This window comes from Diadema setosum, chromosome 8, assembly GCF_964275005.1.
Source record: "Diadema setosum chromosome 8, eeDiaSeto1, whole genome shotgun sequence".
Classification (NCBI taxonomy): domain Eukaryota; kingdom Metazoa; phylum Echinodermata; class Echinoidea; order Diadematoida; family Diadematidae; genus Diadema; species Diadema setosum.
The window spans coordinates 10729533-10744203 of record NC_092692.1 but is presented as its reverse complement, the minus strand read 5'-3'; the positions used below and the strand labels follow the sequence as shown (position 1 = coordinate 10744203).

General features: G+C 37.4%; 1 protein-coding gene across 1 annotated transcript; it reads left to right on the top strand.

Annotated features, from left to right (window-relative positions):
* Positions 1–567: 567 nt before the first annotated feature.
* LOC140231809 (uncharacterized) lies at positions 568–14336 on the top strand. Its single transcript, XM_072311962.1, has 4 exons — positions 568–913; positions 10140–10269; positions 13347–13414; positions 14089–14336. Exons 1-4 carry the CDS (start codon positions 568–570, stop codon positions 14334–14336), a joined length of 792 nt encoding a protein of 263 aa, XP_072168063.1.
* Positions 14337–14671: the final 335 nt, after the last annotated feature.

The following is a 14671-nucleotide window of genomic DNA, read 5'->3' as shown; positions in this document are numbered from 1 at the left end:
TATTTTGTGATATACCACCGAATGTTATTATGTTCTTACCTTTTTTTTTTTGTTCGTGTACACTGTAATAAAGATCTGGAATTCGGAAATAAATGACATGAAATCAAATGAAACACTGCGTCGCGTTCATTATCAAACAGACATGTGGTTGAAGGACCGGAGATGTATAATTACATGTATTGGACTACGGACGCGTCTTTGTCAAGCAAAGAGTATAGAAGCGTACGCAGTTCGCTTCTGTACAATACCCTTTGGTGTCAAGGGTCGATTGCATAGCATTAATTCTCGTGGGAAAACCCAGCACCTAAAGATAGAAACAGGTTAATGAGAACAGATCGCGTTGGGTATGCAAAAGCCAATACCTCCGTATCGTTCTCTGAAGAAAAATACAAATTTCATCTCTCTTTGAATACTTGAGCATTGCCGGGTTCGTGTCTTGAAAAGTCTTCTTTTTTTTTAAACTATTTTTATTTCTCATCTTTCGGGGCTTACGTCGCGACGTCGCTGGAAAATTGGTGTTTCTCATCCGATATTTTCCCCTGCAGCTGCCTTTCTTGATTAATCATGATGGATGGGGAAATTGGACATTTGCTGGATGCCATAAAAGAATACAAGCCAGGATCAACCGCTCGGTCAACTAGGGAGAGGCCGCAAAACCCTCCGCCACGGCTTCGCATAGGTCTGTTTGGTCCACCAGGAGTCGGCAAGTCGGCTTTCATCAACTCAGCGATATACGCCACCCTGGGTAAGAAGTATGGGTGGGTTAACAAGGCCCCCGAAGGGTTCGCTGTGGAAGCCTCGAAAACCAAGGCCCTCGACTCCTATGACATCTCGGAGTACATCAGCCTGGTCGACAACCGAGGCATGCGAAACCTCGGAGGCAACTTCATGGTCGAACTGAGCAATCAAGTTGGTAGGTGCCTTCCACGTGGCAAAAGTTATAGTGTACAGTTTTGCAATATACAAACTATACAACATTTTACATAGTTTCGCGATATCGTGAGACTATCATATGACACATTTTCAGTCAAAAAATATTATTTGATTCAACTTGTACGAGTTCACTAATCATTCTTATTTTGTTTGATTATACTCTGCTTATAAAGTCAACTTGAATTATAAGGAGGAAACATGTAGGCCTTCTTCGAATCTTTGCTCAAATCCACAAGAATATTGACATTTCCCCTACTGTAAACTTTTAGTACATTTGCCAGAGAAATTTTGATGCTGTAACTTTCTTCTTATCAGATCAGAATAGAATTCAATCATACATGTATATGGAATCAGAATACAATGCGAGCCGCTTTGTAATTGTACGACTTGCCTCTGAGAGAACTAGTAAAAAAGAACTTGCCTGTGAGAGAACTAATAAAAACAGTATAATGAAATATTGAGATTGAGTACATAAAAATGGGAAGCAACACTAATCATACCTATCAGAACACAATATCATTCTTGTCTTTCAATTCTTGATGTTTACTTTAAAGGGATCGTATAGTTTTGGTTGAGACCTAATTTCAGGTTTCTAACATTTTTTGGCGAGATAATGAGAAACCTCTTCTGAAATATGAAAGAGCATGTAATTCCATGAGGAAATCAACGTTTATTTGATGAAAATTGGTTTTGAAATGGCTGAGATATCCAAAACAGAGCGATTGCAATAAAGTGTGGGACCCACATTTTATTACGATCGCTTTGTTTTACTATGTTTTTGGATGTTTCGGTCATTCCAAACCTGATTTTCATCAAATAAACTTTGAATTCCTCTTAAAATGGTATGCTCTGTACTATTTCATAAGCGTTTTCTTGATATCTCGCAAAAAGCTATAAGCCCAATTCTCATCTCCACCAATACTGTATACCATCCCTTTAATTTGGATGTTCTCATGGAGGCAGCTGTATGTTTATAGCTGCCCGAGTATAGAATCTCAACAAATATAAGGGCCTTATGACGAGGAATAAAGAGATTGAGCAGAAAATTATAAGGCAGATCAAACACGTTACATCAGCACAACAGCTATAGTATGAAGAAGGGTCCAGCAAAACTTAAAGCAAGAACGGTGTGAAATGTATGTGTTTTGAGTATAAGCACTTCAATATCAGTATAGGACACATCATTGAAGTTTGAGGAAAATCGGGCAATCCTCTCAATGATGATTCAATTGATAACTGCTGAAGCAAGGTAAGAATTTGATTGTGTGCATGATTCAAAAAATAGTGTGTGAGAAAGTGACTTGACTAATGCAATTTTTTTTTTTCCTGGTTACAGTTCGTTATTCCGAAGGTTCGTTGATCCGAAAATGATACAAAGCTCGTTATTCCGTAGGTTTGTTACGGACCCTATTTCATTGTCGAATCAACGAACCTTCGGAATAACGAACCCTTTTTCATTTTCGGATAAACGAGCCTTCGAAATAGCGAATCCTATTTCATTTTAGGATTAACGGACCTTTGGAATAATGAACCTTCGGAATATTTTTCATTTATATTTATTTCATTATATTTATTTCACAATTTATCGGAAGCTTAAATAAAATCTTTGATCAATTTCTTTCTTTTGTGAGCACATCAAAATCCAAATATAATATCATCGGGCTTAGTGAAACTTAGTTAAAGGAAACATCACCCTCTTCGCTGCTTACAATAGACGGCTTTAGACTCATAACAAATAATAGAACATGGAAGAAAGGTGGAGGAGTCGGATTTTATGTGTCACAGAATTTAGACTGTGTCTTCTTGGAAAAATACAGCGTGATGTGAGAATTTTTGAGAGTGTATTCGGGTGCACTTCACGAGACCGACACCCACGAGTCATACAGCCCACAAATCATACAACTCACAAGTCATACAGCCCACGAGTCATACAGCTCACGAGTCATACAGCCCACCAATCATACAGCCCAAGAGTTCGACACTGAGTAAATTAAGCCCATGAGTTCGACATCAAGTAAAATTAGCCCACGAGTTATACAGCCCATGAGTTCGACTTTGAGACCGACACTAAGCAAAGAAAGCCCACGAGACCGACACTACACTTTAAAGACCGACACTAGGTAACCACGAGACCGACACTAGGGAAAGAAGGCCCTCGAGACCGACAGAATGAACAGCGCCCCCTATAGACCAAATAATTGTATAGGGTGTCCAGATAATGGCATAAAGGAGGTATAAGAGATGGAAAAGGAGAGTTGCTAGGATTTTACCCCGTCAATTGCCCTCCCTCCCCCCCCCCCCAACGGTTCAAGATCTTCAATTGTGTTTGAGTATGTGAGTGTTTATTAAAAAAATAAATAAACAAAACTCAGTAAAAGTGCACGAGATGTTTCAACATTATTTTCGAAAATGAAAAAACACCCTCGTTTCCCTATCTGCAAAGCCCATACCGGTATATACCTACTTAGAAATGAAAATAATGAAAATAATGATGTGAACATTCAGATCAACCAACTAGAAAAATACCCAGGTATGAAATGAAGTTCACTACAAGAACATTATTCACAAAATGGTCAATGCTTTATTGCACACCTGCTTTAGATGGGAGGGGGGACTAGTCATCTCCAAGGGTGTTGAAATAATGAAAAATAACAGAAAATAATGTAATTGTCAATTAAGGCAGCGTTAAGAAATCGGAAAAAGAAGATGCATCCATGAAAGTAACTTTTCTATTTCACGAAATATGTACTGTTTTGAGAAGAATAATTTTACAAACACAAGCTACTGAAATCGAGATGAATTGCTGCGGTAAAAAAAAAGTTTTCATCCTTTGAATTTCATACATAAAAGTTAAAGAGAAAATTACAAATTGAACTCTAAGCAGGCGGGTAAAAGTACGCACAAAGGATATCTGATAAGGCCTACTGAACTGGTGAAGCGAAAAAGAAAAGGGCGAAAAAAAAACTTAGGTCCTGTTCACCGTCGAAGTAGAAATTAGGAAAGCCTACTTAATATAACATGATGACATCTAAAAGTAAACCATTCATCGTTTTTGTCCTCTATCACTTTTTCATTCTTTTTTTTTTCGGGGGGGGGGGGGGCTACGAAGAGGACAATTCTATTTTTTTTAAATGGTAACAATGTCGCTTCCGTAGCCTGACAGAACTGCCCCAAAAAGCCACACGTGTAGCAATACATACTTAATGTCGTTGATATGTAGATGGTGCTGTTATTTAATCTCTCGCTCCACAGCGTAACGACATTGCACCCGCCAGTATGTAGTTTTCCCCTTAATTGAACACCCTATACAGGTACATATTCGTAATTGACATGTAGATGGCGCTGCTCATCCTGTCGGTCTCGTGAGCCTTCTTTGCCTAGTGTCGGTCTCATGGGCTTTCTTTGCCTAGTGTCGGTCTCGTTGGCTTTCTTTGCCTAGTGTCGGTCTCGTGAGCCTCTTTTACGTACTGTCGGTCTCGTGAGCCTTAATTGTGTAGTGTCGGTCTCGTGGGCTTTCTTTGTTTAGTGTCGGTCTCGTGAGCCTTTTGTGCCTAGTGTGGAACTCATTGGCTGTATGACTCATGGACCTATTTTTGATGTCGGTCTCGTGGACCGTACTACTGGTGGGTGTCGGTCTCGTGGGATGACCCCGATTTTCTTAACCTTATGTTGTCGAAATCATTCATTCCCCTTACAAGAAAACCGACTCGAATATCTGATGATGTATATATCTACTCTTATTGATATTTTTTTTTTAATGACTCATTTTCTGACAATCACATCTGGCATAATAGTTTCTGACGTCACTGATCATTTTCCAATCTCTGCCCTTGTGTCCAATCTTATGACTGCTAACGTTTTTCACACCCATAATCCTGGTATTCGTGTAATGTCTGAATCCAACCTAAAAAAAAAAAAGATTAGGGAGAAATTAAGCTCGGAAGATTGGTCCTCCGTATACAGTCAAAGCGATATTGATTTAGCCTTTGAAAATGTTATGAATATTTTGATTACTAATTATGATTCTAGTGTTCCTCTCCAAAGGCCTCACCATTCTAATCATAAAAGAGTACAACGACAACCATGGGTTACAAAATCTCTTCTCAGGTCCATTAACCGCAAGAATATTTATTTTTTCACAAATGTCGCAAAGATCCATGCCCTTTAAACAAATTAAGAGTATTATACTCGTTATCGGAATGTATTGATATCCTTAATACGTGTTACCAAGTGAAATTATTTTTCGCGACAGTTTGTTAAATGTAGATCTGATGTGAAGAGTATGTGGAAGGTGATTGATGAGACGCTCAAACACAAATACCGATCCTCCTAAATATATTTCAGCGGACGGCCGCTAGATTAACGACCCGGTCATCATGGCGGAATCTTTTGATGATTATTTTGCAAGTCTTGGTCCACGTCTTGCCAGTAAAATCCCGATATCATCAACTGAATATTGTAGATATCTAGGTAATAAGAATCCTCAATCAATATTTTTGAACCTATTGTTGAAGAAGAAATTGTAGATATCGTCAAAAATTTGAACAATAAAAAAGTTCAGGATATGATGGAGTTACAAATTTTCTTAAATGAAATAATTTCTCATTTAATATACATTCTTAATCAATCTTTATCTAATGGTAACGTCCCCAATAAGATGTAATTCGCAAAAGTTGTCCCTATATCCTTAAGAAGGAACAGAAAGATTTCGTGAATAATTACCGACCAATTCTTTATTGACTTCAATCTCTAAAATTCCTGAAAGGTTAGTTTACACGCGACTATTGAAATTTCTTTCAAATCATAACATTTTATCATATTCTCAGTTTGGTTTCAGAAAATATTACAACACAACCCATGCTTGCTTTTATAGACAAAGTAGCTCATGCTATAGATAATTTTGAGCATACAATTGGAGTTTTTCTAAAGCTTTCGATACGAAAAATCACGAAATTTTATTTTCTAAACTGTGTCATTATTGAATCCGCGGGACACCTCTAAAATGGTTTAAGAGTTACTGAACAGATAGAAAGCAATTTGTTAACATTAACGGCTATGATTCGCAGTATTTCATGTGGAGTCCCACAGGGCTCCCTCTTGGGCCCACTTTTATTTATCTTATTCATAAACGATCTTCAAAAATCGTCGCAAATCTTATCATTCATTTGTTTTGCCGATGACACAAGTTTGTTTTGTTCTCATCGAGACCCTAATACATTGATTGACATGATGAATACTGAGCTCAGGTCTGCGCAATCTTGGATTTATGCGAATAAATTATCCCTGAATATAGAAAAAAAACCCATTATATGGTATTCAGTAGTTCTTTAAATGTTGTCCCACATAAGATAAAAATAAATGGTATTATGTTTAACGAAGGTTGATAGCACAAAATTTTTAAGGCTTTGAATTGACCGAGAATTATCCTGGAAAACTCATTAATTTTGTAAGTAGAATTTTGTCCAGAAATATTGGAATTTTAAATAAGCTTAAACATTTGTTCTCTGTTTACATTTTGCAGAGCATATTTTCTTCTTTGATATCTCCACACTTTAATTATGGAATTTTGGCGTGGGGAAATGCAATTAAGTTATTCATTATTAGATTCCCTTCTTCGTATTCAAAAGCGTGCAATAAGAATCATAAACCACGCCGGATATTTTTTCATACCAACTGTTGTTGTTTTTTTCATCAAAACAAAATTCTGAAAATTCCGGACCTATTTTATCATAATCTCGGAATTTTCATGCATAAACTAACAACTAATGAATTACCATCTGTTTTTATCCACTGGTTGTCAGAAGAAATCGCTCTATTCATTGTTACCCCACTTGTCAGAGCGACGCCTATCACCTTCCCCGTACTCGCACTATTTTTGCAAAGAAAACAATTATGTTTACTGGACCCAGATACTGGAATGACCTCCCTCAAGATATTACTTCTTCCTTATCCCTATTCACCTTCAAACGCAAATTAAAACGGCTGTTACTTAGTGGATACACTCTGCCAAGCTTTTAGCAACTTTTTTTTTATACTCCCAGTCTTTTGTCCGTGTCCGCAGCTCCAAGTTATTTAATGTTACCGTTATAGCACTCTTTTGTAAACACGGCAAAATCTGTACAGTCTGGTCTGGCATCATTGCTTTTTTGTAGGCCCCATCATATTTCTGACATTTACTTGTGATATCCTCAGATAATAATGACCATTTACATTTGTTTTATTTTTTTTTTCTTCTCCAATCAAAAGATATGGTTGTACATATTTTGTATTCTTGTTGTACTGTCAATCATTTTGTAATCCCATCACTGAGAAAGTGGAAATATGTATTAAACTTGAACTTGAACTTGAATAACGCCACAATGTTCGGATTAACGAACCCTTTTCATTTTCGGATTAATGAACCTCTAGATATAGGGAATTTGTGTGCTTCGGATTAAAAAACCTTCGGAATAACGAATCTCTTGAATAACGGACCTTCGAAATAACGAACAGCACCCTTATGTGCCCCCTTTCGGGCTGAGCGCCTTCACAAAATTTAAACCAAAAATGTGCATTCGTTCTGGAGCGATCGCCGACTGGATCAAAAGAGGGCGCCAGCGGTTTCAAACATACGGGGGCGCAAAAAAAAAATCAAACAGGATAAGAACAAAACGTAATGATGACGCGGAAGTATACAAATTTTAGCTCACTCGCTCGTACTAATTTAGAGTATTTATTTTTTTCAAGTCCTCAGTTTGTTGGTGTAAATCGTTATCTATAAGGCCGTCACTATATCTTGATTAGAATTGTAAGATTTAATAAGCAAAAAATGACAATAATGCCATGTTTTGTAAGCTGAAATACAAACATTTTCGGCTAGCTCGCTACGCTCGCTCGCCAAAATTTATCACCATTTATTATATTTGAATCACCCTCAAAAGACCCCTTTTAAGTGCTTGAAAAAGCATGTCATGTGGATGGGGTTGGGGTTAAACCCTTTTTCAGACATTAGGGGCGCAATTTTCGCGCTTGCCCCGGGCACCGTTTTCCCTAGATACGCCACTGATTGAGAGAGGAGCCAACGAGTATGGCCTGTATGGAGGCTGTCCTATCCAAGGGCCCAAATCAGGGTTGACAAGAATGTTGTTCTTCAGAAGTCACAGTGAACGAGCCGCTGATTTTTGTACTTGTTTAAGTATTGATTAAAAGATGTGACAGTTTACTCGGCCAACATAGTGTATGGATAATATTATGCGAAATACGTGTTGTAGAACAATCAGCCCGTCCTCAACGGGTTAAGACGCTGGTATCCTCTTGGCTGCTTTTCTAAAGGATGGAAGACCAGTTACGTACTGCAGATGACTTATAGTTATGTGGTGGCTGATCCTGACGAGAGCCATGCTGGGATTCAATGAGAATCTTGGCTGATGACAGAATGATGATGTTTGCAGACATAAATGAGGATTATATGCTCCATAATATTGCAGGCAATGCAGGTGAGGGAGAAGGGTCAGTATAGTTGGAAGGGTCTCTCGTTTCACCTGACTTGTGAATTTGAGAGACAGGGCCTAGCTTTTCCATTGAGATAGTATCTTGTGCAATTGTTATAACTCTCTTGAAACTTGAAGGACAGCAAAATGAGCAATTTCGTGGAGCATGTAACTTGGATTTAATTTCATCGGGTATTTTATCTGCTTTTGGAAGGACTTGGTTGCTTCAACTGTTTTTCGACTGGTGCATGTGGTATGGAAGAAGTTGTTCGTTTCTCTTACCTTATCTACAGTGCAGTAGGCATGACAGGGGTGGAGTTCCAATATATGCAGTGCGGGACCTTCTGATGTAAGACCCGAAAACTTTGGGATTGTCTTTCAACTTTCTCCAATGTTGATGTACATGGATATAATTGTCATGGGCATCATAGACAATTTTGGTTACTTGATTAAAAAGCTATTCTTAAGTCTTCCATGCAGCATTAGTACCTTGCCAAAAAGCTTTCTTGAACAGTCTGTCACGTTTTCTCATCTTCTGTTTGATGTCTTGATTAATCCATGGAAGATGCCTCTTTCCTTTGCTCATCTTTGATGGAATAAGTTCAATTAAAAACCTGTTTAGGATATTTGAGATCATCCAGTTAGGCTCAATAGAACGCTTTCCAGAATCTGGGAGAAAGAAACCAGCTGACATAGCTCTTGTAGCTTCCTGAATTTGATCGACATCAGCGTTATAAAACTGGTGAATTTTCCCTTCAGACTACGATTGTGGGTTGAAACTCTGGTTGGTGGTTTATGTCAGTAGATGGTGATCGGAAATTCCAGATATTACCTCTGCATTGTTCAAAAATAGGTTTTGATGTGCAAATTAAGTCAAGAATTTGACCAGATGAAGGCGGGTAGCATCAAATACCGATTGGAATAAGGAGTTTAAGATTCTTTTATTATTATTATTTTTGGTGTGTTGTGGAGGAGCTGGGATTGTTTGTGGTCTGGCTTTCCCAGTTAATGTCAGGGTGACTGAAGTCCCCAGCAATGAGGATGACTCTGCAGCTTCCAGTTCAAGGAAGAAAGAGAGCTTTCAAACCCCCTAAAGCTCGTTTGGTGGGTAGTAGTAAGACTCGAGGAAGAGCTGCTTGGTGTTTGACAGCTCAACAGTGTTCGCAGTCTGTGGCAAGATATGGGCATCCGCTTACTGTATGATGTCATTGCGTACAGTGATTACAAAAAACACACACAAAAAAAGGTGTTGTTCGTTATTCCGAAGGTTCGCTATTCCGAAGGTTCGTTAATCCGAAACACACAAATTCCCTATACCTAGAGGTTCGTAAATCCGAAAAATGAAAAAGGGTTCGTTAATCCGAACATTTTGTGGCGTTATTCCGAAGGTTCGTTATTCCGAAGATTTGTTCATCCGAAAATGAAATTCGGAAAAACGAACCTTCGGAATAACGAATCTTCGGACTGAAAAGCCTTCGCAATAACGAACCTTCGGAATAACGAGCTGTAACAAAAAAACAAAAAAACAAAACAAAAAAAAGCACCCCCACCCCGCCCCCTAATATTGATTTCAGTCTTTACAAAGTACACAAAAAGCTGTGATATTGTAGATACTGTGATGTGAAACGCTGTGAAAAAATCATAGTTTGTAAGAGCCCTATATCAATGTAATTAATGTATTGTATTGTATTGCATTGTATTGTATTGTATTGAAAATTGTGATGTTCCTTTCCACAGCCGGTTTGTACGGCGACAAACATGAGGTGGAATGGGACAGTAACTTCATTAAGAGGTTGGTGTCGGGACTGAGGAGAACTTTTAGCTCGTCTCAGGACTGCGAAATCCACACCTGTCTTCTGGTCGTTAGGTAAATATCTGTACACATTGCAATAATATTTTGTTTTAATGATTTATGATTTTACATCTATAATTGTTTGCTACATTTAAACTTAAAAGTATACGTGACGACAGGTTTTGTTTGTTTTTGTTTTTTTTTTCCAGTTCGGAGGATCACCTTTACCTTTAGAGGGTATTTGACAATGTATGAGACTGTACCTTTAGAAGAGTGTGTCTATCTGTTTTTTTTGGGGGGGGTTTTTTGTTTTTTTGTTTTTTTTTGTTTTTTTTTTTTTTTTTTTGGGGGGGGGTTGGTGTGTGTATGTGTGCGTCCGTTTGAGAGCAATTTAATGCAATAAGTTGTTAATGGATGTTCACAAAATTTTCATTGAAGGTTAAGAACAGGCTAAGATTTTTTTAATACAAATTCTTAATTGTGAGCCGGATCATTGTTTCTGTAAGGTTTGTTTGTTTCCTTTTGAAGGGGGCAGTTCATGAAGAACCTATATAGAGGACAAACTATTTTACATCAAGTCGCTGTCAACACTGATGAATGCCTGTCATCACTTACATGTCCTTACACTACTATGATTAACTTAGCTATACCTTATCGAATTTGTTGGTTTTTGTTTTTTGTTTTTTGTTTTTTGACATAGACTATACTCGACAAGGATAAAAACTCACCTGGGAAAACAGTGAAATGCAAATTTCGTACAGATGTCTTCAGTTTTTAATATGTTTTAGTTTATTTTAGGATTCAAATGCTCCGGCCGGAATTGAGGCTTTGCATTGCGATACAAAATGTGTTTTCTACTACCAAGTGGTTGAAGACTACATCCAGATTTAGCGGAGATATATGACAACCTGAATGACAGACCGTACTCTGTTATGAGTGCACAGAGATTGGAGATTGTGGGGAAAAAATGAGGTTTAAAGCTTTTGCTAATGATTACTATTCTCATCGTTTTGTAAGATACTTGAAACAAATATTCGTGAAGGAAGAGCATTTTTTTCTTTAAAAACCCTTTAAACCCTTTTCAAAAAATAAGCTGTTAAATGTACATGCTGAATCTTTTTTTTTTTTATTAGAATATCATAAGTGTTATATTCAGCTATAATTCATTATTGTGATTTACGTCCGCATAGTGTTGTTCAAAAAGATGATTTTTTTTTTTATTTAATGAATTTTAGGAAATATTGATGTTTAACGTTAATCGTTGGGAACTGCCTGAAATTTTGGAGTCTTTATGCGGTTTGATTTAGAAGTTTTTTATATATAAACTGAATAATTTGAAACACGAACTTTCTGAAGTTTTGGAGTTTTTATTAGAAAAAAGAAATACAGGAACATTCAACTGAACGGAGTGATTTGTATCATATACAAGGAACTAGAGTTACGAATATTGCAGAATACCTTCATTTATGATGACCCAAAATTTTGCAATTCTCCAAATACGTAATGACAACGATCTCCGAAATTGTAAACATTTAAAAGCTTAACCAAAAAATTTAAACAGTAATACACTCTGGTGATAACATACACAGTAAATCAGTAACTGCTTTCGATTGTGTCAGATTGATTTAGACTGCCCGTCACAACAGTTCACATGGTCTCATCTGCAATTTCCTGTTCTTTAATGATATTTTTCTTTTCTCCCACACTTGCATGGCACTTTTAAAGGAGACCTCTGGATGATTTTCAGATTTTTACATTTGAACAATTATGCATTAGTTATGCTGAGGACAGGGTTTCAGAATTTGTGATAATTGGGATGAAGAATAAGAATATTTTCAAAATTTAGAACAAACTGCAATGAACACGGATGATGACATGGCAGACTCACCATAAGAATGCATGAATTGGGGCTCAAGGAAGCAGAACAAAAGAAGAAGGTATACATAGATTTTACACAGGTGAACTCGCAAGCAAGCGGTATTGTAATGGAATTACACTGCTACATTTCTGAAATATGTGAACCTTCTATGTCATCATCCTTGTTCAGTGTAATTTAAGGTTTTTCAAAGAATTATTTTTCAGCTCTAGAACCACAATAAATTCCACAAATCTATACATAGAGTTGTCGATTTATTTACTAAACGATGTGAAATCATGAAAATCGTCTGGAATATCCCTTTAACTTAATGATGTCCTGACATAAATATTATGATATTGTGGTTACTTCTTATCATTTTCTCTTTGCCGTGTGCGTGGCTGTGTATGTCCAGGAATGTCCAGGAATTCTTACATGCATACTGTGTCTGTGTGTGTGTGTGTGTGTGTGTGTGTGTGCGTGTTACTGGATGTTTTCGAATGCTTTTCAGGGGACCTACCCCACAAGCATCTGCTTTTATGTAGGTTCCCTCGCATTTCATCATTTCCCCATATGAATATAAAATTCTCTCAACTGATTATAATAACAAATAATATGAATATAATAGTTTTTATACACTGAATATCAGTTTTTGGTTATTATTCACTGGTCTGTAGATGTATATGTTATGAATGTAATATGTGTGAAAACGTCATAGATATTTTATGAAATGAAGTGAAATTCTGAACCTTTGTAGCTGACACGGCTCTATGCATTTTGATTCGATGCTCTCCCATAAAATGTCCATAATGTTCGTCAAAACAGAATGCGGAAGTCACTTTCAAAAAAAAAAAATGCCCGTAGTCTGGCCGGCAGCTCAAGCAAGCATATTATTATTTTTCCATTAATCTCTGTGCAATACCAATATATACGTTACAGCCAAACTAGCTCTTGAATTTTTCTTTTTCTGTGCAATTTCCTTTCTCAAGAAACACGATCGCAAACCATCTATTCAATACCACTTTGATAAAGTTAAATCAAAGAACCCATTTCCATTCCCTCAGCTTTCATACCTTCCAATGATTTCCGGTGGTACCAGTAGCTGAGAATTGCGACACTAAACATAGAAAAAAGGAGACCACTCACACACATACTACTAACACACAGGTTATTTTCTGCATCCATCCAAAATCACTAGACCATTGCGTTAAATCAAAACGTTTGGAAATTAGTATAATCGAATACATTTTCACATTGCAGACAAATTCATTCATATCTATTTTGTTTTCTCTTACAGCGCAAGAAGTCTGATTATGCAGCCGCAAGATCTAGAAGAACTTGTGGATACCATTAGAAATATGACGGGTATGTGTGATGATAAAGACTGTCTTCAATTACATGATAATTTTTGTCAATTTATTTCCTTTCAATTTCAGACTTCAGTATGCCTAAGACCGCTAGGGAGGTTACGACGTCATCATTGCGCTTACACTTGCAGTGACATTACGTATAACAACAGTGTCCAGATGTCATTATCTATGAAATATCTTGATTTCAGAATGTTTTTACGAAAAGGGGAGAAACTATTTAATACATTCACAATTTATGCACGCAGAAAAATGAGATAGAGGACGGATCCAAATATTGTCATCCATATAGATTCTAGTATAGTTAGAAATAGATATCATTGATAATGAACGACAGGTTGGAGTGAAAAGTCTTGATCAATCAAAAGCATACATTTCAGCTGAACTTTTAATTTCCGCTGTAAAGATTCAGCCATAGGAAAGAGTAATGGGAATTTCTAATGTTATAATCTAATATTGAAAATTATTTTAGCAGAGGGTCTGAAACCAGTGCTCGAGATCTTTGTACAAGAGCAGTGTACCTCATTTACAAGTAATTGAATTAGGATTATGACATACGGAATATAGGCCTACTGACTACATGAAAAGACAAGGGCATATTAGTATATTACGCAGTTCTACCAAATTGTACGATTTTATTCTCTTCATTTTGTCCCATTTTACATTTATCAGGAGAGCCCCCAATCGTGATCATCACAAACATCCGTAATCCACAAAGTAGGAATGTAGTGTCGTCTTTCTGCGTCGGGCTACAGCAGATAGGCATCAACTTTGTGTTTCAGCTTGAGAACTACACCGTCGAGTCGCACGAATACGACCACGACAAACACATCTGCGTTCTGCGGGCTCTGCAACAGTGCCTGGTGGTCGGCGACGTTGTCATGAAGAACAAGGAGAGTAACAAATGCACGATTCTGTGAGATGTCTGCTGGAAGGGCTTCAACGTAGACGCGCAGTATTCTCACACGCGCACACACACATACACACGAACGCACGCACAAGCATGACACACCCTCAAAATTACTTTTCCACGAGGTGCCCCCCCCCCCCCGCCCAATGTCTTGACCGACGGTACGCCACTGCATAAAGATATCAGTTGAACTCAGACCCAACGTTATGCAATATGACATTGATTCGAAGAAAAACCAGAGACGTTTATACAGCAAAGTAGTTTATACAGTCACGGTGTAACATTGAAGAAACATCGTACAAATGTAGGGGTGGTTTCAATCGTGTATGAAAACCTACCGACTTC

Excerpts from the sequence above, each read along its gene's own strand:
- LOC140231809 (XM_072311962.1), top strand. The coding sequence starts at position 568 with ATGGATGGGGAAATTGGACATTTGCTGGATGCCATAAAAGAATACAAG. Across the intron at positions 10,270-13,346 it reads ACCTGTCTTCTGGTCGTTAG|CGCAAGAAGTCTGATTATGC; the intron begins GTAAATATCTGT and ends TTTCTCTTACAG. Across the intron at positions 13,415-14,088 it reads TACCATTAGAAATATGACGG|GAGAGCCCCCAATCGTGATC; the intron begins GTATGTGTGATG and ends TACATTTATCAG.